General features: G+C 40.8%; 3 protein-coding genes across 6 annotated transcripts; all 3 read right to left on the reverse strand.

Moving 5' to 3' along the window:
* Positions 1–130: 130 nt before the first annotated feature.
* Positions 131–5,580, reverse strand: zgc:110366 (uncharacterized protein LOC550476 homolog). 4 transcript variants are annotated; one of them, XM_062518192.1, is made up of 9 exons: positions 5,224–5,580; positions 4,164–4,205; positions 3,602–3,850; positions 3,407–3,508; positions 3,228–3,319; positions 2,057–2,239; positions 1,902–1,961; positions 1,437–1,522; positions 131–661 (listed from the first exon to the last, which is right to left on the reverse strand). In XM_062518192.1, the coding sequence occupies exons 1-8, from the start codon at positions 5,465–5,467 to the stop codon at positions 1,442–1,444; spliced, it is 1,053 nt and encodes a 350-aa protein (XP_062374176.1). In that variant the 5' UTR covers positions 5,468–5,580; the 3' UTR covers positions 131–661; positions 1,437–1,441. The 4 variants fall into 4 exon arrangements, with proteins under 4 accessions (XP_062374176.1, XP_062374169.1, XP_062374160.1 ...); XM_062518185.1 differs by having other exon boundaries at positions 1,437–1,537; positions 5,224–5,577; XM_062518176.1 differs by lacking the exon at positions 1,437–1,522 and having other exon boundaries at positions 5,224–5,578.
* Positions 5,581–10,693: 5,113 nt separating this feature from the next.
* Positions 10,694–14,440, reverse strand: vcam1a (vascular cell adhesion molecule 1a). Its single transcript, XM_062518165.1, has 6 exons — positions 14,377–14,440; positions 13,985–14,248; positions 13,545–13,874; positions 13,138–13,389; positions 12,657–12,917; positions 10,694–11,986 (listed from the first exon to the last, which is right to left on the reverse strand). The coding sequence occupies exons 1-6, from the start codon at positions 14,411–14,413 to the stop codon at positions 11,835–11,837; spliced, it is 1,296 nt and encodes a 431-aa protein (XP_062374149.1). The 5' UTR covers positions 14,414–14,440; the 3' UTR covers positions 10,694–11,834.
* Positions 14,441–14,908: 468 nt separating this feature from the next.
* On the reverse strand, positions 14,909–25,257 carry cdc14aa (cell division cycle 14Aa). Its single transcript, XM_062518154.1, has 15 exons — positions 24,851–25,257; positions 24,371–24,461; positions 24,093–24,168; positions 22,954–23,046; positions 22,733–22,812; positions 21,678–21,744; positions 21,157–21,219; positions 20,955–21,042; positions 19,756–19,986; positions 17,732–17,870; positions 17,264–17,429; positions 16,390–16,490; positions 16,095–16,229; positions 15,588–15,948; positions 14,909–15,244 (listed from the first exon to the last, which is right to left on the reverse strand). The coding sequence occupies exons 1-15, from the start codon at positions 24,894–24,896 to the stop codon at positions 15,215–15,217; spliced, it is 1,767 nt and encodes a 588-aa protein (XP_062374138.1). The 5' UTR covers positions 24,897–25,257; the 3' UTR covers positions 14,909–15,214.
* Between the last annotated feature and the right edge of the window lie 1,997 nt (positions 25,258–27,254).

Below are 27,254 nucleotides of genomic sequence, written 5' to 3' on the forward strand. Positions count from 1 at the left end.
GGCTTTTCTCCATTTATTCAAGATTTGATGTGATTTCAGAGAGATGGTCAGTTTAGCTGGGGATAGAAACACAATTAGGCATTACACTATTTCTGATCATTACTGACAAAACTCAACCAATGTTGTAAACCAAATTTGACGTTTAAATTTTATTTGAAGCACATTTTTTTAACTGGGCTGCATATTAAAAAACAATGGACTGCATAAGCACAGCACTGCAAGAACCTCTAACCATCCACACACACACACAAACACACACACACACACACACACACACACACACACTACATGAGGCACAGAGATGTGCAGCAAACTGCACTGAGGTGTCGTCACAGATGTCTGAATAGCGTTGTCACTCTTACACTTCAATGGCATCCTTTGCATATATATTTTACCATATGTTAAACAATTTCATGAAAGAACACATTCCATTGCTCTGAATATCAGAGTTTGATTGTGCTGAGAATGATTAACCGGTCTCGTTTCCTGTGAAATGGTGGATAACCCGCAGTAGTAATTTCTTATTTGTAATAAGGTTCATAAATGGAGAAGAATGTGGCTATCCTTTCCAGACAGGGTAACTCAAGTGAATTATTTTTTTGTTACGGTTTAGTCCTCTGATGGATTCCATGTCCTCTTCTGTTAGGGAAAATCCAAAGATCTTTTGAAAGGGCACAGGAAAACCAAGTTAATATATGAATTACCCTTCATAATGCTAACAGTCCACTACTAATTACCAACTGCTACTACTTAAACTAACTTCATGGGATCAGATGTGCAAGTCATCACTCCAGAAGTCTTTACATTTTCATACAGAACACTAGCTGACGTTTGAGCTAGGTTCCACTCACCTATGCTATCTCCTGACAGAATCAGTGTTCAAGCAGCCTAAAATGAATACATTCCATTTTCACAACTAATCATTCTAATCAATGTAGACCAAGTTATTCTGTCACTGGTTGACATAATTGATGTATATTGTCATATACTACAGAAACACTTTCCACATGGATAATACAAATCTTGTTACAACCCTGTATTCAATCACAAATAATTCAATGTGGTGCTATATAAGCACTTGGAAAACATCATGTCTGCTAGTAACAATACAGGTACACATTGAACTGAATATGGAGGCCTGGTTTTCTATGGTGGTTGACTGATGGTGAACATAAAGAGTTGTATGTATTGTTTTACAGCTTCTTTAGCAAAAAACGTTTATGGACAGATATTTCCCACAATGGGGTTGATATCGGATACATTGTAATTCTCAAGGATATTGATCACCTTTGTTGCTAGAGGCCCAACAGACCTACATTCTTAAATCACTTTAGGTCAAGCACTGATTAACAAGAAATAATTGACAATATTTATCTGCCAATACGTCTAATCAGCCTCTACTGTGAGTGGCACAGATAGTAAGTAATTTAAGGCACCTCTGTCAAGGCACGTGTGTGGGATCCCAGGTCACATGTCTCCCATCATGCAACATTCTCAGTGACACCATGTCTGTATCCTCTAACTGGAACCCAAAAACCTGGAGTGTGAGCCAAGCCAGTTATAGCAGGAAGGCACAGAGTAATAGAGGAGAAGAAAAGCCAGGAATGACAGAGGACACAATGTATATGTTTATATACATTCCAGTTAATGTAGTGAAAATGCAGAATAACTCCGGAGTAATTCATAACAGGATCAATGATTGACCTAAAGCTCTGAATGGATACATGGAAGTCACCACTGGACCAAAACCAAACATGTCATGGGTGAAGAGAATGTAGTCATCATACAAGGAAATAAGGAGACAAAACCCAGATCCCCAAAATGACCACAGCAATACAGTATGTCAATCAGGTTGTTAGAGATAATGAGGAGTGTAAAGCTTAAAGCAATATCCCACTCACATTACAGTTTTCAAGAATCCTCTTCTTCTTGGTGGACTTGGGGATTGTGACTACTCCATTCTGCAAAGAACATGCTCTTCTTCAGTTTATAATCTGCAAACAGCATTTATCTAAATCATTCCTCTAGATCTAAAGAAGTATAATGGTGAATTTACCTGTATGCTCCAGCGTATACAAATCTGGGAAGGCGTCTGCTCATATTTGTCAGCTATCTTGAGAATAGTAGGATCACTGAGAGCCTGGCCCTTGGCCAGGGGGCAGTAGCCCTCAAATACAATCCCCTGCTGTTGACAGTATTGTACAATCTCCTCAGGCTGCTGAAAAGGGTGATACTCAACCTGCAACAACACACATAGGGTGTCAGTTTGGCAGCGTAAATCGTTTGCACTAACGTTGAAATCATTGGTCCAGCCTAACCAATCACATTTCTCAGGGATTCATAACATTACTACCTTCCTACTTCGCCTAAACTTTACAAACTGACAATAAATACCACTGGCAGTTAGGAATGTACTGTATGTGGGCCTACCTTAGCTGTAAATAAAATCACACATTTTTTTCTGCATTCACTCAGCAATCTTTGATGTCTGCAGGCATTCCTACTACCGTTCACTAAAGCCATTTTCCATTTTAAAACTATAGCGCCATTCCCTCTTATCACTGATTGGGCAGGTAATCTGCCGACCGATGCAAACGTTAGTGAACTATGGTGTTCCAAACTAGAATCTCCCTGAAAGGAGATCTAGATGGGCATGGCCAGGCTAGCAGTTTTCAGCTATGTTAATATAGTTGCAAAAGGTTTTTCTAATGATCAGTTTTCTTTTTAAAATGATACATGCAGAATAGCAAACACACTGTGCTGCTGGGACATAGGACACATGGTTGCTGATAATGGGCCTCTGTAGATATTGCACTAAAAATCAGCCATTCCCTTTACAACATAGACTGGGTAAACCCTGCCAGACCTGCTGGCAAATTTGGATTTCACCCAGTAGATCAGGCTGGAAACCTGCACATCTATCTCCCCTGCTTCCTGTCCATAACCTTTGGGTCCAGTCACAAACTAGCCTATTCAACAGACCTAATGTTCAGTCTTAAAAGATTGAGCTTAGTATGGCGATAGCCAGACTATCTACAACATTACATTAATGATGTCTATCTATACTGTATTTTTGATTGACTTGGTATTGTTTTAATGTTTAGGGCATTTCTAAGTGACCCCACACTTCCCAACAGTCGTGTAAATCAGGGGCTCTGCTAGAAAATGTGGGCCCTATGACAGACACATATCAATGACACAAACATCTACTGAACAACCACACTAACCTGGTTGACATGGGGCACTATACTGCAGTCCTCCTTCAACTCCTCCAAATGAGGAATGAGAAAATTGCTAACTCCGATGGCCCGGCACAAACCTGTCATATTATGCACACATGTAAATTATGACACAGAGTGTGACTCTTTAGACAATCAGATATAAGAACAATATTTTCACCCTGCACCTTCATCATAAAGCTCTTCCAGGGCCCTCCAAGTCTCTGCTCTCATCTCTCTATTGGATCGGCCAGGAGCCATGCAGTCAGGCCAGTGCATCAGGTACAAGTCTGAGGGGGCAGAGAAGAGTGTCTATATCCACATCATACCAAATACGTGATGATGGTGCGAAACAACAACAGTCCCAACAATGGAACTCATACCTAGGTACTCCACTCTCAACCTGGCACATGATGCTCTGCAAGCCTGTTTGGTGCTGCTATAACCATAGTCTCCTGGCCATAACTTGGTCGTCAGCCACACATCCTGGCGTGGGACGCCGCTCTCCTGGACAGCTTTCGCCAGGTATTCTTCACAACCATAACGTTTAGCAGTATCGATGTGCCTCACACCACACTCCTGAAGAGCGTAAACAACCGCTTCGTGAGAGTATCCACCATCATGCGAAGTCCCTGAAGCCGAAAGACAGCAAATAGTGTTACATCTGCAGAACTATATTAGAGTTGTAGCCTAAGTTGAGACTGTGTATCAAGAAGGTCTTGGTATTAACGTTACATGTAGCCTACTGTTGAACATGTTTCAGATAGAAGTTTTAGTTTTGATTGCACATTTACTGCTTTCCGAAACGTGCAGAGCTGATGGCTTAACAACAAAATGTTTTGAGGACAGGGATTTGCTACGAAGTAATGTTTCCACAAATTGGTAATGGGTCGACGCCGTTGCTATCCCAAGTCAACTTTAAATGGCTACTTGAAAAGTACTCACCCAGACCGAGTATCGGAATCTCCAATCCATTGGAGAGAGGAGCTGTGGGACAACACAGCATCTTATTGGCAGAGGCCATGATGGATTATGACAACAGAGTAACTTCAATCTTGTTCAACTAAGATGTTATGAAGTAATAATTGTAATGGCAGGGAATTTCCAGAACGCACACCGTTATCATTACGCATAGCGCAAGATCCAGCCTAGATCCAGCAGAGGTTGTTGAGCTGTCGCAAACACTCCAGGAGCTGCGCCGTTTGCAGCAGTACGTATTCCAGTGCGGAACAAATATACAGAAAAGCAGAGAATGGGCTCTACAAGCCTAAGTGGCCAAGAAAAGTTTAAAAAGTAGCGCGAAAGTTTCGACAGTTTATAATTTCTAGCCTACTTGTGCGGTAACCTTGCCGTAGCTATTCTGGTTAGGCTGTAACACCACAAATGAATTCCTCTGAATCCACATGTCCTCACATGAATGATTGTATTTGATCAACTGGACCTGACACACAAAGCAGAGGCATGACCTATCCATTACTCCTCACAGACAGATATGGGTGCAATCACACACACACACACACACACACACACGATCCTGCAAAATTGTATTCTCAGATGCTGTAATGGTTCATTTTAAAAACATCCTAGGACTATCAGGCGCTCTGCCTCAACAAACCCTTTTCTATTTGGCTACTGCCTGGGCAGTGTGGACCAAGAGGTTGGTTTCTAAACATTGTAATTGAAAACTGCTGCCTATAATGCCAAATTAAAAATGTTTGGGTTTGTTGCGCGCTGTCTGGACAGTCTACCACGGCTGCGCAGAGGTGGACGCAGCAATTACTTTGAGAGGAAGTGGGAACTCTCAAATATGAGAACAACATGATGAGGTAGTGTTTCAACCGATACTAAATTAAATTCCAAGTCTTTTAATTCATTAACTCGACAAATGTGCTGTGAACCTTAAATACGTCATACCAACTCCAATTGTTAATTAAAATTAAGTTATGTTTTGGTTCACGCTTGATTCGTGTGTTGCTTTGAAAGTTTGTGCTAAGGTATAGCTTACCATTAATGCCACTCTCTCTCTTCATGTTTTTTAGGGTCTGTAGGATGATCCCACTTCGAAAGGCGCAGCTGATACTATTTGCACTTCTGTTTATCTTGATTGGGGCATCTTTGACTTCAATGCTTCCCCTGGCTGTGGATACAGATGATGGCGGAGTAATGGGTGTTCTACGCCGAAAAGCTGATTCTCCTCCACTGAAGGATTCCTTTACCATAGTAATACAGACGTACAACCGAACAGACATCCTTCTTAAACTCCTCAACCATTACCAGGCAGTGCCTCATCTGAGACAGATTGTTATCGTGTGGAACAACATCGGAGAGCGACCACCACAGCATTTATGGGGTTCCCTTGGTCCGCATCCTGTGCCCGTAGTCTTCAAGGAGCAAAGCGTCAATCTGATGCGCAACCGCTTGCAGCCTTTTTCGGAGATAGATACAGATGGTATACATGTAGGCTTGGCTTACCTAAAATGTGAAAAGTTACCCATATTCTGAGTAGATCGGGGTCTAGGGGAAAGTAGCAAGTCATTTGTGCTCTTCATCTGGACGACCCCTGTTTTCCAAGTCAACAAATAATGTTTATGCAGTAAAATTCCCGAATAACCAGCCTACTACAGAACATACAGCATTACATTACCTGTTTCTAAACCAGCCAATAATTCTATGAGTAGGCTATGTTAATTGTCTCCTTTACTGATGGCAGTCAAATGAGTCAGTATAAAGTGCCTAATTCTAGATGAAACCTGGACTACTTGGCTTGTCTACTAATTTGGGCTGGGTTCTTGGAACTCAAGTTTCCATGATCAGTGTCTCCATTAATCATGCAATAAGTTGACTAGGTCTAAGCTAGTTTGAAGAATAACCCGCTGGTCCAGTTCCACCCAATTCTATTCATGATTTTCTGTTTTTTTTTCTGTTTCTCTGTTTGCTACAGCCGTGCTAATGGTGGATGATGACACCTTGGTCAGTGTTCCTGATATTAGTTTTGCTTTCTCTGTCTGGAAGGTAAAATCAATCATATTTCAAATGTCATATTTTTCATAGCTGTTATGGAAGCCATTTATGTGCCAGTAGATTTGAAGGATAATTTCCCCTTTAAATTCAATCTTTTTTATTCTGATCATATAATCTTTTGTGTGTGTTTATGTTTCAGCAATTCTCTGATCAGATTGTTGGTTTTGTACCACGCAAGCATGTGACTACAGCCTCTGGTGTTTACAGTTACGGCAGCTTTGAGCTTCAGGACACTGAAACAGGTGGAGGTGACAGGTAGGGCACTTACCATTACACCTCACACACTTTCACGTTGTACCTGCTCACAGGATTGCCCTAACTCCATGTCTTGTGCCTCTTTCTGCCCTTCAGTTTTTCCTCTACATGTCAGTTCAGTCTACAATATAGAGTATAGAATAGAATATGTACTATGTGCAGTGCCCACAGGCACACTGTATCAGGGGTTGGTTGCCATATTGGTAAGGTCAAGATCCACCAAATATTTCAGTGGCTGCTGGCACACCCCTTCTGGGGTTCCACATCAATACTGCACAGTCACTTGACTTGGGCCCTCAGCAACACACCCACCAAGCGCAAAGTGAACAGGATGAATGATTTGTGGACAAAAGCAAAGAATAGACAAACAGACTGAGATCCGGTCAGATATTCCTTGCCGTATTGACCGTATGATTTTAGACTGTGCTCTGCTGTTCCAGGTACTCCATGGTTCTGGTGGGTGCTGCCTTCTTTCACCGCCGCTACCTGCAGGTCTTCCAAGACCAGCCCAGCCAGGTGCATACTCTGGTGGACGAAACACAGAACTGCGATGACATTGCCATAAACTTTGCTGTGGCGCTCTATTTGGCACGGCAGGGCGGGTCAAAAGCACGGCCGTCTGGTGTTCTGGTAAAGCCCGTGGATATCCGGAACCTGGAGCGGGACGCCCGGAGCGGCTACATTGGCATGTGGCACCGGGCGGAGCACATGCTCCAGCGCTCCTACTGCCTGAACCGCCTGGCACAGATCTACGGCAGCATGCCCCTGCACTACTCCAACATCATGCTCACACAGTTCGGTTTCCCAAGCTATGCTAACCACAAGAGCAAGACATAAGGGACTTTCAGGGTAAGATCATATTGCACAGATATTTGTGAGAAAAGCCAGGGTGAGTCACACAGGGGGACAAGAGGTTTTTGAGTTCTTGATTTGCTGTCTTAAAAGACCTAGAACAAAACAAAACAAACTCCATAGGAAAACTGAGTGGGTCATTCCACCTCAATTCAACGGATTTTAGACAAACTTTCTGCTTGACCATCTCAGATTTGCTTCAAACTTTTACCATCAAAAGAGTAACCATTTAAACTAACTCAGCCAAAATATTAGCTTGGTATACCTAATATATCCAGAGAAAAACATTTTTGAACATGGTACCCCCCTTCTGATTTTTGGCACATTTGCGCCCTCATCTAACTCAGCAGCAAAGTTCAGATGTCATTATCTCAAAAAGTGTTCAAGCTAAAGACTTCAAATTTTCTGTGAATAATGATTGCTACCTATAGATTCTACATGGACATTCGTAAGTCATATGTGTTGATACTGACTGTGTTTCAATCTTGTGAATTCAGAAGAAAAATTGTGCCCCATTACACAATTTATAAACAAAATGTTTGTCAAATGGTTAAGTCTCTCTACAGATAACACATCTGTAGAGAGACTTAACCATTTGACAAACATTTTGATTATAAATAGACCAATATTTAAAAAATGGCATTTCAATAACCATAGCCATAATACCATCTTGATATTTCACAGTCTGAAAGCCCATTCCATACTCTTTCTGGAGATGCGTTCAATTCATTGGTATAGCTTGTCATACCCCTGTAATGGGGAGATAAAATATCATCCAAATTGATTATTTTTCAGTTTTGTGCTACAATATTTCCAACAAAAATGCAATATAGACACCTCTTAATTACCTTTTCAAAGACAGCTTAAACACATCTGTAGACTAGAGAGACATAACCATTTGACAAACATTTTGTTTATAAATTGTGTAATGGGGCACCCAATGTGGGGGTTTGAAAAAAATCCGCAATTTTTCTGATTTCACAAGATTGAAACACAGTCAGTATCAATCTATAGGTAGCAATCATTATTCACAGAAAACTTACTTTACTTTACTTCACTTTTTGAGATAATGACATCTGAAATTTGCTGCAGATTTAGATGAGGGAGCAAATGTGCCAAAAATCAGATGGGGTGTACCATGTTCAAAAATCTCTAGATTGTCTAGAATCTATACCAACTAATATTTTGGCTAAGTTAGTTTAAATGGTTACTCTTTAGGTGGTAACATTTTTAAGCAAATCTGAGATGGTCGAGCAGAAGTCATTTGTTGAATTGAGGTGGAATGACCCGAGTAATTTTTATTAAAAAAATAAATATGCTCACACTACTGTTACTGTATCTATGACGTCTATGTCTCTGTTTGTTTTTTTTGTTTTTTTAAAGGCTCTCTGTGTGCTGGTTTGTTAACGGTGGATCCAGTTAATGTACAGCAGAGCCATATAAAGAGATATGGCTTTATATGGCTCTGATGTACAGTAATTAGTGTCTACATAGTCTTGGTTGGGTATTGCAGTAGGAAATCAGCATGTTACGATAAAGCAAGATTTATGCGTGTGTTGAAATTGTTATTATTGGGCAAACAGGATATTCAGTGAAGATTTAAGGAGCAGAATATAACAGAAGATGTCGTTACAACACAGTTAAAGCAACACTATTTGTTTATCCAGCAAATAACGATATCCACAGACAAGATAGAGTATGTTGCATGATTTTATGAACGGTATGATGTAGCCTAAGCGACATCGAAGCGCGTGAGATTTGTAGTTTCTTACGTCTCATTCCATTGAACTGCAGATCTGCTACCCAATCTGGTAAACTTACACTGTGAAGTTATAGCCAATAGAGGGCCGCGAAGTGAATGCAGAAGTGCCGTTTGCAATGTCATGAGTTGATGAACCAATCATTTCCAAAAATGATTTTGGAAACATTATTTTAATGTACAAAAAAACTCTTGTAAAGTGTTGCTTTAACGCTCCACTGGAAATACATGAGCGCACAGGAAAAGCCTTTCGTGCATGTAGTCTATTGCTCTTTTGACAATATTTGTAATGACAATGAATGGCCAATAGATGGCTCTAAATAATTGAGGCACAGACTCTTCTGAATGCTGTTTGACTTCAGCCTGCTCCTTTCTGCAGGTGAAAGTGTTTGGTAATTGGGGTATTTGGAAATGGAAAGGTTGAATAGATTGTGAAACACTTTTTTTTTGCGCACACCAGCAATAATTATTTTGCCCATGTCCTCTTTGGGACTATGAGTTTCTGGTATGCACAGGAAACTGCCTGCATGTGCACATTATTTTTAGAACTTTCACCAAAGAATTGTTTGAAAGACCAAACTAATCAATCTTTATAACTTGGCATGGTCTGGAATGCAACTGAAAATGCAAAATGCTTCAAAAGAAAAGTTTTACTAATTCAGAACAGCCTGTCTCATATTTTCAGTAGGCCTAGTAACAGGACAACTTTATCTAGCAATTTTCTCAAGACACACATGAGTGTAAAAGTTTGCTTTTCAAAGCATTTTCTGTACTAAGGCTCTACTGTAAGGCTACCTGCATAACTGAGATATGTGTGTGTGTGTGCGTGAGACTATTACCTAATGAATGTGCAGGCGTTTGAATGTTATGGGGTTCAGTGCAGTGGGGTTGTCTGATTTGAATGTTATCAGTATGGTGACATCTGGTGGCTTGTTTGTCTTGGCATGGTGTGTGCTGCAAAAAAAATGTTGTTGTAATGAGTTTAGGCATGCAGACAGATTACTCCACTCTCAAAGTTATCTGAAGGAAGAAGTTATTTAGATAATTACTAAACATTGAATCTTGTTGAAAGACCACCTTTTTTGGAATACTGTAATAGCATGTAAGGCATAATAGTGTGTACAGTAGCCTACCGTGATCCAGTTGTGTTATTTAAGTAATTTACTTATTTAAGCAAGATACTTTTACTTTCCAATATCCTCATGCACACGCTGGTCTATCTGTTTGAGTGCAGGAACACCATATAAGTAAAGTAATTATACGTTAGGGACTTCAATGTCCATTGCCCCATTTCCAAATAATTTGGGTGGTGGTTTAACAGATTTAATACATGCCATTCTCTAGTTTCCTTTTCTTATGGTTGGCGTGGAATCATGTGAATGTTTATCAGGAAGCTTGCATAAGCCCTTGCTGTTGATAATAAAACAATGATTTTAGTAACTAAGGAAATCTGGACAATTGAATGTAAGATTTTGGTTTCACTTTTGAACTGACTGAGATTTTGACTGAGATTTTGGTTTCACTTTTGAACTGACTTGCTGGAATTACTTACAAACCTAAGATAAGAGTTTACCAAAGAGTTGTGTATTTTATTGAAAAATATTCAAAAATTTCAGTTTAAATGTATTATGTTAATATAACATCTAAGTATATGAATACATAACACATACAATACAAAATAAACATACTATGTTGTTACTATTTAGCTATTTTTAAACTAAATTCTAAAACTGACATGGTACATTATCTCCAAAACTTAACAAAAGCCAAAGGGCTGTTCTATTAGGAGGTTTATACCACTTCCTCTGGGTATACATACCCAGGTTTGTCATTTAACCACCTACTTGGAATACACCCCTGGTCTGTACTTGGAGCATCAAAGGCTTTTTACTTGCACACAACAAATTGCAGTATGAAGTGGATTGGTTGGGGCTAGATATGAGTCTACAAAGGTGGCACTGGCATTCTTCTATGAGTTCAAATTAACCATGAAAATGTACTGTAGAGATACAAAAGATTAGTCCTAACATTTCATTTTCTACTTAAAAAAATTAATCACGATATGACATTACATTATCAGCCAATAATGTACTATAACCATGTCCGTTTTAGACCCCCTAGGCTATTCTGTTATCAGGTTTACAAATTCTTCTCGGTTAACTTACCTAGATTTGCTACTAAGCCACCTTCTTGGAATCATGGCCTGGACTGGAGTATTGACTCCATGACAAAACCAAAGATAGTGTCAGGGAATCCTGTAGCAATGCTGGCCACAAGAAAATAAAATAAGTCACCTTAATTATTCCAGAAAGTGTCATCAGTCATTCCCCTGATGGAGCACCATGTTATTGGTTGGATCCCATACGACTCCATATGACTTGATTCATGTCATATGGATTCATGGGCAGCCGTGGTGTACTGGTTAGCGCATCGGGCTTGTAACCAGAGGGTTGCCGGTTCGATCCCCGACCAGTCCACCACGGCTGAAGTGCCCTTGAGCAAGGCACCTAACCCCTCACTGCTCCCCGAGCGCCGCTGGTTGGGCAGGCAGCTCACTGCTCTGGGTTGTGTGATTCACCTCACTGTGTGTTCACTGTGTGCTGTGTGTTCACTAATTCGGTTAAATTGGGTTAAATGCAGAGAACTGAATTTCCCTCACGGGATCAAAAAAGTATATATTCTATTCTATTCATTCTATTCCATAGGACTGTGCATATTTATACAAACCATCACAGTGCATTCTCCACTATGTCCACCATGCCACTGCCAATGTCATTTGAACGTTTTCTTGATCTCAAAAAACGAAACAGCAGCAGCAAAGCGGTCAAAAGTGATGCGGAACCCACTGTAGGAAGGACAGCTGCAGGCAGGACAGGTGAGCCTGTGGTCATTAGGAGGCCAAGAGGAAATCAGATTAATCAACAGCAATGCACTTGCAGCTCATGCAATGGTCTCATTTTAGCTTGTGTTATATGCAGAGTTTCATGACTATAGGCCAAACAATTGTTTGCTTGTGTAATTTAGAACTTGAAGGATTCCAAAAAATATCTCATGGCATCTGGCCGTTGAAAGTTCTTAGATATGCTTAGATAGGTCATAGGTGTGTTCGAGTGAACAGCTGAAACAAATGTAGTTTTTTTTCCCATCAGTATAAAGTTAAATATTTGTAGGCTATAGGCTACAATATTTGTAATGTTCATTATTGTTCCTCTTGCTAACATAATTTAAGTAAGCATTATACTGTATGTACAGTACTTTTTATAGCATGTTCATAAAATATGTGTTGAGGTGAGCAAAAACAGTTCGGCTGATATGTTTTTATTAACTGTCTCAGCTGAATTATTATTATAATAATATTATATTGTCTCAGTGCTGCTAAATTCAGTCAATAAATAGCACAATTATCTTACATAGCCACATTTGTACCACAAAGCAGACACATTGAAGAAGTGAAGTGGACACATGTATATATTATTTTGGCTGTGTGACCACATTTATATCAGCTGATTTTCATGTGCAAATTCACAATGTCATGTGCCGTTCCAACTCACTTGCAACGCTTAGGTGGAATGTCTCCATGGCATAGCCCCAGTTGTTGGTGATGTTGATCAGGTAGTGTCCTGTGTCCTCGTATGTGAGGTCAAGCAGGTGGAACGTGCCGTCTCCAGACTGCAGCGGTTGGCTGTGGTCCTGTCTGAACAAGGTGAAGGTGGCTGGTGGAATGCTGAGAGCTGTGCAGTTGATGGTCACATTCTGGCCACTCAGCAGCTCCGCAGATGGGGAGACCCTCACCTGTGTGCCACTGGGGGGGCCTACAAGTCAACATACTGATCAGCCTAACTGGTCAAATGGACGAGTGAATGAATTAACATTATGAATAGATGATTGAAATCTGCAGTAGTCCTACCCTACTTTTGGCACAGAATGGATGGTAGGCTATTTGCATAATACATAGCCTATTGGCATATCTGTCATCAAGAAGACACTGTATATGCCATAACATGTACATGATTATTTTTGCATGTTCTTTACCTTGAATGATCACTGTTACACTGGATTTCACACTCCCCGCAGTGTTGTTTGCCTCACAGTCATAGTGACCTCCATGAGACCAGGTGATGTTCGAAATGACAATGGTGCCATCTTTGGTGCTGTCTAATACCTTGCCAGCTTTTGTCCACACTGTGACGGGAGGTGGGTTTCCATCGGAGTTGCAGGTTAGGACCAGTGGCTTTCCAATTGTCAAATTTTGTTCCCCCGATATAATTATATTCTTGAGGTAATCTGTAGTGTTACCAGAACAAAAGTAGTAAAAGGCGCTCTGGAATATTGCTTCAATACCTTAGGGTGTGCTGTATAACAATATATGAAAGCTTTTGCCATATGGCGTAACATTCGACTTTTAAATATAAGTGCGCAGCCTTATATTAAATACTTACACAAGTTTACGGTCAATGGCACTGAGCTTGAACGTGTAATAGGTCTTTCTCCACGACCTGTTGGTATAGTTTGGATGACTTTACAAGTAATGTTTCCTCCGTTGTCCAGAGCAGTGGGAGTAAATGTGTATTTCGAGGAGACTGTAGATTTTCCTTCCAGCTCTTCAGATTTTAGGTTGAAGTCTGACTTTGGAACGCTTCTGTCTCCGTGCACCCACTTGACTGAAACCACATCAGGAGGATAAAGGTCCCGAGCGGTACATGTGAGCGTATGCTGTGCACTCACTGTCAGATGATCTTCTCCGGTTATCTCAGGGTCGCTCGGGAAAGCTGTTAGTAACACATGAGTTAGGAATTATGGACACCCACTTCTTGTGTCGCGATATTTGTGTAAGTTTATTTCAGGCTGACTTCTGAATGTTAACATAATAGCTACTTACAGTAAACCACTATCTTCCTCGAGACTTCAAGCGCACGTGCTTGATTCTCACACGCAACAGTGCATACCAGTGGAAAGTTTGTCAGCGCTTGACTTCTGAAGGACACAAACCCATGTTCCTGCTTTATGGGTTTGAAAGGTTTGTCACCTAGTGAACGCCAGGTGAATGACGGCTCAAGGCATTCAGTCCGGGAGCAGTTTAAATCTACCGTTCCATTGAACTCCACCAACACAGGATTCGGTTTGTCTATCTGGACAACCGAGGCTTTTACAGGAAAACAATCACAAATGTCTGTATTAAATTAATAGGACATTAAATTAATAGTCTATAATAATATACCTCTGTGGTATGCGTCACATGCCATCTGCGAATAAAAATCACAAGGTACCTACCTAATAGTGGCACTATCATCACCCACAAAGCGAGCATATTGAATTCACAAAATCACTGTGCTGTCTGTACAAATAACTGATCGGTGTGCTGGGAGAACAGAGCAGTTTATAGGCGTGCCAACATGGGGGGACTTCCTTGTGTAGACTGGAATTTCTAATGATGATCTTATCCCATTGTTCAAGGAACTAACATCTACATGCCATTGCTTAATTAATACAGTACTTTACACCTAATATCAGATGATGATAATAGACTCATGTACTTGCATGATATTGTTTTATTTTAATTACAGTTCTGATCATATCTGCCATCCTGTGCGTGCCTTCCTTTCAAGGCAACTAACTAGCTAAGCTTTACTGTCAAGAACAATTATGCATTAGGCTATTCGTGTCTATTGTGAATCTTCCTTTTTCTGAAGTGGAGCTGTGAAGCTACTCTTTAATCTAAAAACAGTTATTTAATTCAGCTTTCCTCCAATAAACACACACTGAAACTTTGTTGTATCACCACAATATTTAATTAAATTGAATAACATAACACAATCACATTATGAGCACAAAACTACGTAACAACTTATTTGGTGATCTAGCCATAATTACAATCCATAGAAAATCCAATTCTGTACAGTTCAAGGAGTTAACATACAAAATAAGAGTTTTGTATCCCCTGATACCCCTGTTTGTTTGTTTGTTTGTTTGTTTTCAGGGGTTGGAAAAGAATTTAGTTTTGCACTCTGTATCCGATTCTGTATCCAGTAGATGTAGTGATCTTCAGTCTTCACTGCGCAAAAGATTTCCTCAGGGCTCACGTAGTGTTTGTCAGCGCAACACAACGGCTTTAGTAGTGAACATATTCAGACTGAAGGGACTGGAAGGAGATAATCAAATCGTAAATATTACACAGTTAAAAAGAGTACTTCTCAAAGGTAGTTGGGATATAGGAAGATGTTTTCTTTACATTTTATGGATTATACATTTACCTCAACATAACTACAGTTGTCTTTGGTATAACAAACAAGTATATCTGACTTATGAGGGGTGTAGAGTGACAACTGGGAAGCAATGCTATAAGCAAGATATACAGACAAACAGATGGAGGAAAGGATGGATGGACGGATATACAAACAAGCAGCTGGATGGATAGCTATGTAAACAAACAAACAAGCAAGGAGGAAGGTGATGGCAGACAGATAGCACATCAGTAAACTTACAGGGATAGATCGGCTCAGGTGCCGGCCCGTGAGCCCAGACTGCACCGGGGCTCTGCGGGGTCCAGCTGGACCTCTGGGGCCCGCCGCAAAGGCCGGAACCCTGGGCCTCACGGGCCGGTCACCGGGCTTGTTGCTGGCCTCCTGGTGGTAGTTTGGGGTGGGTGGGAGACGAGGGTCACCGGGGGAGTAGCCAAACCCCAAGCCCAAGGACGGAGAGAGGGAGGGTGAAGACGCCGCTAAGGAGCAGGAGGGGGAGGAGGAGGCGGAGGCAAAGGGCGTGGATGGGGCATCATCTGCATTCTCAGCCATGTTGTCAACCCCGTAGAGGTTGCCAAGTGATCGGGCTAATCTGGGGTTTAAGCTGTATTGGGCACACAAACATTGGGCAGGGCCAGGGGACAGAAGAGTCATGGGTGATGAGATCAGGGATAGGGTCATGTAATGCGCGTGCACACACACACACACACACACACACACACACACACACACATACACACATACACCCACCTTTTAAGGTTTCCCGCTGAAGATGAGGGACTGCGAGTGAGCCGTCTTGGAGAGGAGGAGGAGGCGGCGAAAGCATTGGTGGGGGCTTTCGGCGCTTTGGGGGGAGAAATGGAGCTCTGTGCTGGATTTATTCCACTAGAACTTAAACACACACAACTGCTGTCAGACCAATGGATGGCGATACAGAGTGTAAAATACAAAAGAACTCCAATCTCTGGCTATCAAAGTAGCATAGAACCGCAATACTGTTCAAGGACACATCCTCCGACCATGGAGTTCAAACAATCCCACATACCTCAGTGCTTCAGAAGTGGCAGATCTAGAATGGCGTCGAGCCTTTAAGGCCCTGAGTTTATCTCCCTGAGTCAGGCCCAGACCATCCACCCTGAAGTCATTCTGCAACAGGCCAAAGCAAAGAATTCAATTCCCTCAACTTCATTCAGTCCTATCAGTGAAATGCAAAGAGTGAATTGCATATCTTATTTTAGTGTAAACAAACAATCAAATAAAGAGAATCATTATATCTTACACTTTACAAGAGTCTAAATCAACCCAATCAAAGAGACAGTGGAACATCAGACCAGATTGGTACACTAGCTGCACAGTATGTGTTAAGTAAACCTCCCTTCTGATGCCTTAAAGCAACACCACAGCACTTTTCCTGTGTCGCACGCACGCTATTTGTGTACCCTGCAAATAACGATGTCCACAAACAAAGTATGTACTGTATGTAGAGTAGAGTATGTTGCATGACTATATGAATCTATGATGTATTGTGACATCGAAGCAAGTCAAATTTGTAGTTTCTTATGTCTCATTTCACCAAACTATAGATTGTGCGGTTATAGCCGATAGAGGGCCGCGAAGTGAAAGCAGAAGTTCACCCTGTTACGAGTTGATGAACCGCTGAAATGATTTTGGAAATGTTATTTCATGGTACGAAAAACTCTTTAGTGCTTTAAGAGCTCGTAAGAGATGCTCGCACCCAAGGGCAGTTAGCTTCCTTGCTAGGACACCCATGCTGGAGGTTGCCAGTTCGAGTCCAGGCAGAAGTGGGGCTAAGCTGCAGTTGGGTCTGCACAACTCAGGTTACACAGATGACAGAAAGCAGCCGGCCACATAGCCATCTGATGGGCCGATGGGTCTCCTATCCCATCATGGGGTCTCACCTCGTCCATGCTCTGGGACTTGAAGACACTGGTGTTGATGGACACGTCGTCCATGCTGGAGATGAGACGGGCCACATCCCGCTCCTGCTGCTGCCGCTGACGCAGCTGCTGCTGACGCTGCTTGGAGCGGAACATGTCCCCTTGCACCCACAGACTGTGCTGCTTGCTACACGGAGAGAGAGAGAGAGAGAGAGAGAGAGAGAGAGAGAGAGAATCAAGTGATTTCACTTTTTAGATGCTATTGGTATTGCGGGACATTAGTATTCCAACAGAGATACTGAGAAAATGAGAAAGATGGGAAGAACTATATAAAGTGGAATTGTGAATGAAATCAGTCACAAATGGGGACCTTAGAACAGAACATTCTCTAAAGAGGTCCATACTCAAAGTATAGTTGCAAGTAATAAAAGAAGTGCACAACATTAAGATCCCCACGTCTTCTTTTCTAGCCAGTGATGGTCTACTCACTCTTCAAGATAGTTCTGCTGTGGCCCAATGATTGAGCCAGGCCTGCAGATCCGTATCCAGGAAATGGCTTCCGCTGCTGTGAAACGGTAGTGTTTCATCTGATAACAAGCAATTAGAGTGCCTGTTCTGCCAAGGCCCGCTGCACATGAAAGGAAGGAACAAGAAGAAGATAGACTTACTGGCTTAAAATTATCTATAAAAGCAATAAACAAATACAACAAAGTATGCGCACACATTCAGAAGGTCTTGTGGAATATTTGGCAAATGATTAAACAAAGTCTAAATTAAAGTAAAAAAAACTTTTTCTCTTGTCAGTGAAAGTTGGTTCTCATTACAAAACAAAACATAATGAAAACTAGTGTTCTAATTACAATTTAGTTGTACCATTCTATGATATTGATAGCACATTGGCCTGACAAACAAACGTGTGTGTAGGTTACGTTTCATGTTACATACGAGCATATCTTTATCTGTCACCTGATCGCCAAGTCTACCACATCAACTCTCCCATGGGCTATGAAATGCAGGCCAAAGACTTAGAGCCAATTAGCTGACAAGTAGCTAGCCTGGTCAGTGGTCATGCCTATGATAACCGGTAGTAGCAATGCCAGTCGGAAGACTGCACATTTATTTGCAGCAAATGTAGACCCACATACTGTACATTGTTTCCTGACTGCCCATGTTGTTTATTGTCACTTTGTAAAGTTTAGGCGAAGTAAGAGACCTGTTACGAATTCCTGAATAATGTGATTGGTTAAGCTGGACCAATGATTTCAAAGTTAGGCCCGTCAGGATGCAAGGGTTGGAAAGATTTTGCAATTGTGAAAATCCAGACTCTATTCACTTCATGAATGAGTTTGATTGGTTTACCAGGCTAGTGAAGGACAGTCAATCATGAGCTGAAGAACTCGATACTGATTAGGAAATCTGAGACCTCACTCAAAAAAGATTTGCCATGTTGTGGCTCTGACCTGATGTTACCAGTAAATTGGCTCCAGTCAATTGCATGAATGATAAGTATGAGAGTGTTCTTTGGTAGTATGCACAAGAAAACGACAAAATATGTTTTAAAGAAAAGAATAATGTAGTTATAGTTAAAGAAAGTTATATGGTGTAATGCAGGTATTCTGGGTTAGGGATGGACTGGGACTGGACAAGGTTGGTTGCAACAAAAAAAGGCCCTGGACTTTATTCCAAATAGGCCCACTGCCATATGCAGTATGCAGGTTTCAGGAGCTACGAAGATTTTGACAAATAACCCCTTAAATGATGACTTCTGAAGAATCTTGTGGAAACTAATTGATAAATGGACTTCACATCACACAGACTACATCAATAGAGTAGGCCTAGCTCCTGAGCAACTATAGCAGTTTTGAATAATGTAAAGGCCACACCTGTTAAACTGACCTCAGCATGACGTTTACTGAGGGTAGAAAACAAATAAATCTTATAAACCTTATCTTATAGCCTAAACAAAGCAACGCTGTCAGACATGTTTTACCTCTCGTCTGTAGGCCAGGCAGGGGTAGCTCTGTAAATAACCCCTTATGATCTGTTTACATATATTCTCATTTCTATTTAATATCCAGAAAGGCTACAGCTCTCGTAGCCTCCAGAACTGGTCAAAGCGATCGAGAAAAACTAAAATGCTTTTGAAAATTTGATTGTCAGAGTTGACACAAGCATCAAAGACATCGAGAAAAACTAAAGAAAACTGCAATCACACAGAACCCTTGAAATCAGTGCTGCCCTGACCCTCTCACGCTAAACTTAGATTAAGATGGCTAATGCTCTCTCAACATTGCTATTTCACGCAGACTACATAAAGATGCCTATCTCTTTCTCAGTGCTTCCTTGTATTGTGTATATAAATAAAGCTGTTCTACTCTAAACACTTAATCCCCCTTCCCCCATTCATATTCTCCCTCAATTAATAACACTTCCAACCTCAAGTGATTGGTGCACATTAACACCACAATCCGTCCCTTTGGCTTTGACTAGAAAAGTGATCAAGCCGCTCTCACCCTTGCAATGTACCGCCACGGCACCCTCTGAACTCTCACAAATGTGCAGGAAGCGTCGCAGGATGAGGTCGCTGGGCGTGGAGCCGTCCACAAAAAACAGGTCATGGTGCTGGAAGCCAGCATCAGTGAAGCGTCGGCCCTCGTAGATCTTTCTGTTGAGCCGCACGACGTCGGTCACGTTGTGCTGCCTGAAGTATGGGAAATAGGCCTCTGGAGCATGAAGAGGGTAACCTGTGGAAGAACCCCAATCGTCATGGCGAGGTGGACTCTCCTTAGTGTTAGAACTAAACTTCTATATACATATTACATATAGAAGTCTGTACTGATTATCTACAACATATAAAAATGCTACACAGGGTCACCACACAAGTACAGGAGAATTGGAAAACAGTTTACTCTCTTATTATTTTTATTATTGCTATTATTATATCAATAATATTCCAAAGTCTATGAAGACAGCTGCAGTGACATGGTGTGCTCTGCAATGTCATCAGTAGTCCGCTGTAAATGGCAACATGTATCCAACTCTTGATCCTATTTTTAAACTATGCTTTTCTAACCTCAGCTCAACTCATAGGATATAAAACGTTGGAAGAATGTTTACATTCATATTGCAGCAAAGATAGGCCTACATACATTGCTTCCTGATTGCTGATGCTATTTATTGTCAGTTTGTAAAGTTTAGGCCATAAGGTAAAGTAGGACATAATGTTAGGAATCTGATCAATGTGATTGGTAAGGCTGAGCAAAATGAGTTTAAAGTTAACGCAAAGTCGGCCGTCACTGTGCTAGTGTTGGAAACCATTTCCAATCGCGAGTCTCCAAACTCTTTTAAACCGTCTATTAATCTGGGCTTAACTAGGCTAATACAAATGAGACACACAATTATGCACTGCTGTCCTGTAAATAAAGTATAGACAGACCAGTTCTACAATTTCATTGAACGAATCACACTTGGTAACAGATAGCATAGCATAGCCTATCATACCATATCTTGGTATTCATTTGTGTGTTTCATATACTGTACATAAAATCAGATGGGATTATATACGGGAATATAAAGATAATTGAAGCGTGTAGCTATGAAGACACCAAAGCTATGAAGATGACTGAAACATGTAGGACACCAATTAACAGAGAGGACATTATATAGTGGTGTGGTGATTACAGATGTGGTCTTCTCATGTCCCTTAACTCACCATTCTCTATTTTACTCTTTGGGTGTGGGCCACTGAAGGCCAGAAGCTTGCCTGGCACAATCCAGTTGAAGTCCCCGTTCTCCACACGCTAAAGGTGAAGACAATAAATAAAGACTTGATGAGAGAAAAAAGAAAACAAAAGAGATACTGTAGGATTGTGCTGCATGGACTAAGGAGACCACTGAAATGACGCACGCTCTACCTCATAGTGTTCGTACTCTTCAACATCAAACGTCTCGAAGTTGAAGAACCCATGCTGCAGAGCCTGTACAGAAGAAATTCACACCCGTGGGCATTCACGGCAAATATGTAGACTTTCTTGTTAGGCAATATATTTATTGACAATACAATAAATTAAGTCTATAATGCAACTTCCCTTTCTAATATTAGTTTGTTCCTTCAATTCATTCAACCTTTATTTCATTTTCAGAAATTCATTGAGGGTTAGCCAGGGCAAACGGGACAAACAGAGATGGCTATGGTGGGGAAATGCCATCTTTAACAACATCCTAGCAACAAGCTAGCACCAGGAAAAAAAATAGCAAAAACTAACATAAAAAGGGAATATCCTTACACAACTTCTCTCTCTTCAATCATGTCAACAGCATGTTCCTGGCTACTGTTTACTGTAATTGGACTAAAGGATTAACCCCGGGACAACACATGAGTGGTGGGAGTGGACTAGAGCCTTTTTCACCGTTACCATCTCAGTTAGGCCCTTACCTTGCGGATTCCTTGTAAACAGTCAAGAATAGACAGGTTATATGTGCAGTTTCCAAATGCAGCATCTCTGGTAGAACAGGAAAACAAATAAAGCAAGTATCAGGATGCGTGTTGTTTCAGGAAGAAAAACATTCTGAAGCAGCTACAGAGGATTGAGCATGTGGTTGTGATTTTCAATATCGAGTGCATAACATAATTCTGAGTGAGTGTGTGCATGCCTCTGTGTGTGTCTGTGTGTGTGTGTGTGTGTGTGTGTGTGTGTGTGTGTGTGTGTGTGTGTGTGTCTGTGTGTGTGTCTGTGTGTGTGTCTGTGTGTGTGTGTCTGTGTCTGTGTGTGTGTCTGTGTGTGTCTGTGTGTGTCTCTGTGTGTGTGTGTGTGTGTGTGTGTGTGTGTGTGTGCGTGTGTGTGTGTGTGTGTGTGTGTGTGTGTGTGTGTGTGTGTGTGTGTGTGTGTGTGTGATTGCACCTACAGTATATCTGTCTGTGAGGAGTAAAGGACATGTCATGCCTCTGCTTTGCCCAGGGCAGCCAGCTCTGTGAGGATCTGGCTCTGGCTCATTGTATACCAATCTGCTATGTGATGCCAAGCACCGATTGCCCTCCTAGGTCTCTGAGCCTATTCAATAGTTTGTTCCTGGGTTCATTTACATTTCTATTACAAGACTATAACAACAAGTAACTGTCTGTCACTACTTTACAATTCCATTGTTAACCAAGGACACTAGGCATTTGGTCAGTTCCTTGGTTTCCTTGTTTGATTTTAAGTTCAGCTGGGACATTTCACTGCACACACTGGCACACTGCACATGCCAATGGTGGAAGGTAAGTATATAATGACAGTGATTACATTTGGACAACTTGTAGTTCAATTTAGATTATTTAAATTTCCTGCCACTTTATACTTCCACTAAATCTTACATATTGTATTTATACTCCATTACATTTATTGGACAGTTTTTCTTACTACTTACGATTGATATTACACAACTAATAGTACAAACACACTTTAAAATGTAACGCATTTACAGGAAACTACTGTGGATGGTGAGACATACCTGAAGGGCAGGTATGACACATTCGTTCCAGAGATAAGAGCCCGGTAGGCCTCCTCAGGAGTTCTTTTTAAGTAGATTACCTGAAACGGGACAGAAGGAGGCCACCATTAGCACAGTCCATCAGAGCACCCAAGAATGGAGGATTTAATGTGTGTGTGTGTGTGTGTGTGTGTGTGTGTGTATGTATGACCATGGGCATGACAAAGGTTGAGGTCACTCACCGCATAGGCACCGATTAAGAAAGCAGCGTTGGCTCGTTTGCGTTGGTCATAGCTGGTGTAATAGATCACCCTTTTTCTAGACAGTGTGAAGGACTGCAAAAACAAATTAATAAATAGCTATTCAGTTCATTGCATTATATTTATGTCTACAGTTCTTAATATATTCTATATTCAAAAATACCTATAATAGATGAACTAAATGGAATTTAACAAGATAAAAACAATACATTAAAAAAATCAGCAATCATAGCAAAAAAATAATTAACAATTAACAATTGAATCAATCATGCAATCAAGTCATTGCATAATATGTAACAAAAATGTAGACCTACATGAAAATATAGCAATACATGGCCCTGCCCTGTCCATGCAAGTTATCCACAGTACATTCGTGCCAGTTGTCTTTGTTAGACCGCTCCATAGCAACAACAATGAGTATTGAACAGGTGACCGGAGAGGAATCAGTGAAATGCACCCACCAAGCACATCCACTCTCCACCAATGGATGCAGGGTTTATAGTAACTCTTGACACTTTTTTTCATATTTTAAAAGTTAACATCCATAGCAAACGTGACTGGAAAATATAGACATTCTATAATCTTGCATGCTACAATGTTCCAAAGAGCTTATGTGTATCGTTACTCCGAAGAATATACGAAGAGAGAAGATAAATGGACTAAATGAACTCTTTGTCCAACCATGCATATCATCTAAGTCTCTTGCAGAATACCATTTAGTTAGCTCTCACTGTTTTAATCAAAGCATTTGATTTCCGTGACTGCATACCTCAAGTTATCCTGTATGTTCTAGCAATTAATTTGGTTTCATCCTCCATTACAAACCCTGTGTGGAGCATTGTATTTTATATATTTAAAGAATATATCAGTGGCAATTTGACTAGGCCTATAATGTCATGAGAATAGCTACTGTAACAATTTCAAAGACAGCCTCATAGATATAAATCTGCTCCTCCTTTCTCATAACTGGTAAATCTCTTCAGCAAGGCATAAACGTGTGCAGAGCCATAGTGAAGTGATCTACATGCAGATTTTGTGGCATTTATGGGGTATGTCACGGATGCCATCCCAGCTTGACATGGTGTGTCAATCAAGAAAATTATTAATAATATATCACTTACCTTAAGCTTTTTGTTCAATTTACAGCAGAATCTATATAGCATAGCAAGATTCAGAGGACCAAAATCTGCATAAAAGCTGCAAAAACATGAAAACAAAATGTATGGATTTCCAAACAAATTTCAAGTGTAAGCAATTATGATGGTGTTTTTTTGTCAGAAATATCCTATAACATAGCCTATCACAGGCCTCAAGACTGCTCACTGAAGTCTATAGGCCTACGGCCATTAGCACAGGATTGAGTTGAACACACAGACACTTAGCAACAGACAACACTTACTTCTCATAAACAAATTCATCATCAGTGGTGAAATAGTGGGTATTTGGCGTACTTTTCGGTTTGCTTCTGAGAGAGGCAAAGTAAAGCCTATCTGTAAAAATAAGTTTAAAACATGAATCAATAACAGTCCTTATCATAAGGTTTAACCTGAGTTATTTTTCCCAAAGGATGAATCACATATAGGCTTGGGCTACCCCAGTCACTGACTGACTGCTTCGGTAAGCCAAACAAACATATTTTACAAGTTACAACAATTTCCAGCATTTTTAGAACGCAAAGATAGCATCTTTCTAAGCCCAGGAATTTAATTTTGACTAGGCAAAATCAGGGCCGTAGGCAAATCTCTATACGGCTTTGGGCAAAAGGCAAGCTTTTTCATGGCTGTCCAATGGGAATAACATGTGTGTCTGTGAAATGTGGGGTAAAACTATAATCCCACATCAGTCGATGACTAAAATTAACACTAACTCTACTGATTACCTTTAATAAATTCTGTGGTTCCGAGTGGATCATTGTCATCAGCCATTGCATTTAATGTATTGCAATCCTTTGGGAACTATCTAAGAATAACAATTTAAAAGTTTTAAAACTGACACGATTCCTTTCAATGACTAGACATTTGGTGGAGAACGAATGGTGCCCCACTTCTCCTACACCAAACAGGGCTTCCGAGAGTTCCATAACAAGGTTCCATAGTGTCGAGGAAAGTTGGAGGGACAGCAATTCAGTTTCCCTCTTCTTCTCTTTCACAAGCAGGCATATGTGTCCTGCGGTTTAAAATCGTAGATTAGAAAATTCCCTGTAAACCTATATTCATCTGCTCTTCAAATCCGAGTCCCTTTAAAAGCGCGCATGCATCGACTGCGTTTGCGACGACGCAACAGAGTAGCAAACTTTAAGATGAAGCATTAAAGGTCCATTGCTTAGTAACCACGTGCCTGGCCACCACATAAAGACATGTTGCTAAGGATGGGTCTATTTCAACCAATCAGAAAGCAAGACGCTGCCTGGTGTAAACATAAGACGAGATTTGGGACGGCTGCCAACGGGATTCAAACGCAAGATTTGGAGCGCCACTCAGACGCATTAATTAGTCATGAGGCTCGGGTCAGTTGTAGGCGTCCGTGAAAAAAATCTTCACGAGACTAATAATGATTAATAAGTGATGTTTCAGAAGCGGTAATGTTGTGCCATGTTCTCAAGATGTTTCAGACAGGCCATAGGCTAATGCAGATTGCACACATAGGCATAGTCAACCCATTAAAACGCCTCGGAGTTTTGCCATTAGTCATAATTGCCATGGACAATGCTCATGTTACAGATAGATCTGTAAAAGTACGTGGAATGATCAAACGGTAAGGTGGACTATCTGCGTCATGCGTTATCAGATAGGCCTATTTAGCCTTAAAAAAGCCCTTCAGAACATGTTTGATGATGGTGGAGGTTATTGTTATGTTTATAACAATACAATGTCAGTGGCATTAAATGGTTCCAAGAGTGTTGATGAAATTGTGATTGTGGATAATACAGTGTGATTTTTGAATGTTAAAAGTTGCAATTGGCAGGCCTAAATAAACTCTGAGAGGTGGATAAACTCTATTTCTGAGGTGGATAAACTGTGTTTATTTGCGTTTAGCCTCCACTATAGCCCTGCTGGTGTCTGCACACTCATGGCAGTCGCCTAATTTCTTGGCACATGCTGAGGATGTGTTAAAACCTGCTAAGATGATCAGGCATCTCTGTCAGAACCCCACAATCGACTGGCGTCACTAATGCAGATGTCAGTCTGCTCTGTAGGTGTTTCTCTGGTTATAATCCAGTGCCGGCCGGTCATCTGGCACCATAACGATTTACGCTCTAGGTTGTGATTGAACAAGGTTTTTAAATTAGCCTGGTAGTACTCATCCATGAATACAATCAGAGAGTTAGTTATGTGAGTTGTGGAGATTATTTTACCAACCAAGGCTATTCCACATTCTTGCTTTTAGTTATGTAAAACATATTTAATTTACTCTGTGAATCAAATGTGAAATAACTAATTTTGTCCTGGATGCCTACCTTTTCCACTTTTACTTTAAGTAATCTTGTTGTAGATACATAGTTTATCCGTCAGAGTTTCTCTGTCAGCAAATATAGCAGAATACATCATATACAAAACCAGGTATGTCCCATGTAAATATGTATTTTTTACATATTTTGTCATTGTACATTTCATAATATAAATTTAACTGCAGTTATTTTGTTTTGATGAAGTAATAGTTAATCAAATAGCAAGCAAGCAGTTCCATTGATATTACCTGGAAAACAAAATAAACAATCTTTAACATTGATGAGATCTCGTTTTGGAATAAAATTTCATTTGCTGTGTCATTTCTTCAACACTATGTGTCTCTAATGTCTCTTATTGACTGATACATAGGGCAATGGCACAGGGCAAACTGTAACTGACTAATCTCTCCAACTATAGGCCTATACAATCTTTAGTGTGTCAAGGCAGAATTCATTTGTAATCAACTCTGTTGCCATAGACTACATTTCACATCGCGCATACAGTACATGTTGCAAAAAACATACCTCCAATGGGTGTGATCCAGGCCCCGTGTGGAAGCTGTGCTGGAAACCTGCGTTTGCCTCGCCAGTAGCCACCCCAGGAAGAGACTCGAGACATGCCTTCATTGAGGTAGTTTGAGAGATGCAGGGGAAGTTCAGGGAGAGAGCATGATGGAAAAAGCAACTTTTCCCTCCTTTAGGAACAAGTGCTGTGGGTTCCAGCTGATGTGTTCACACCTGGAGTCAGGGCATTCCTAGAGACAATGGCCTACGCATCTGTCATGGGCATATGCTGTGGAAAAGCAAGCGGTGAGACTGTATCCTGAAGAGTCTG

Source organism: Sardina pilchardus, chromosome 2 (genome assembly GCF_963854185.1).
Source record: "Sardina pilchardus chromosome 2, fSarPil1.1, whole genome shotgun sequence".
Classification (NCBI taxonomy): Eukaryota; Metazoa; Chordata; class Actinopteri; order Clupeiformes; family Clupeidae; genus Sardina; species Sardina pilchardus.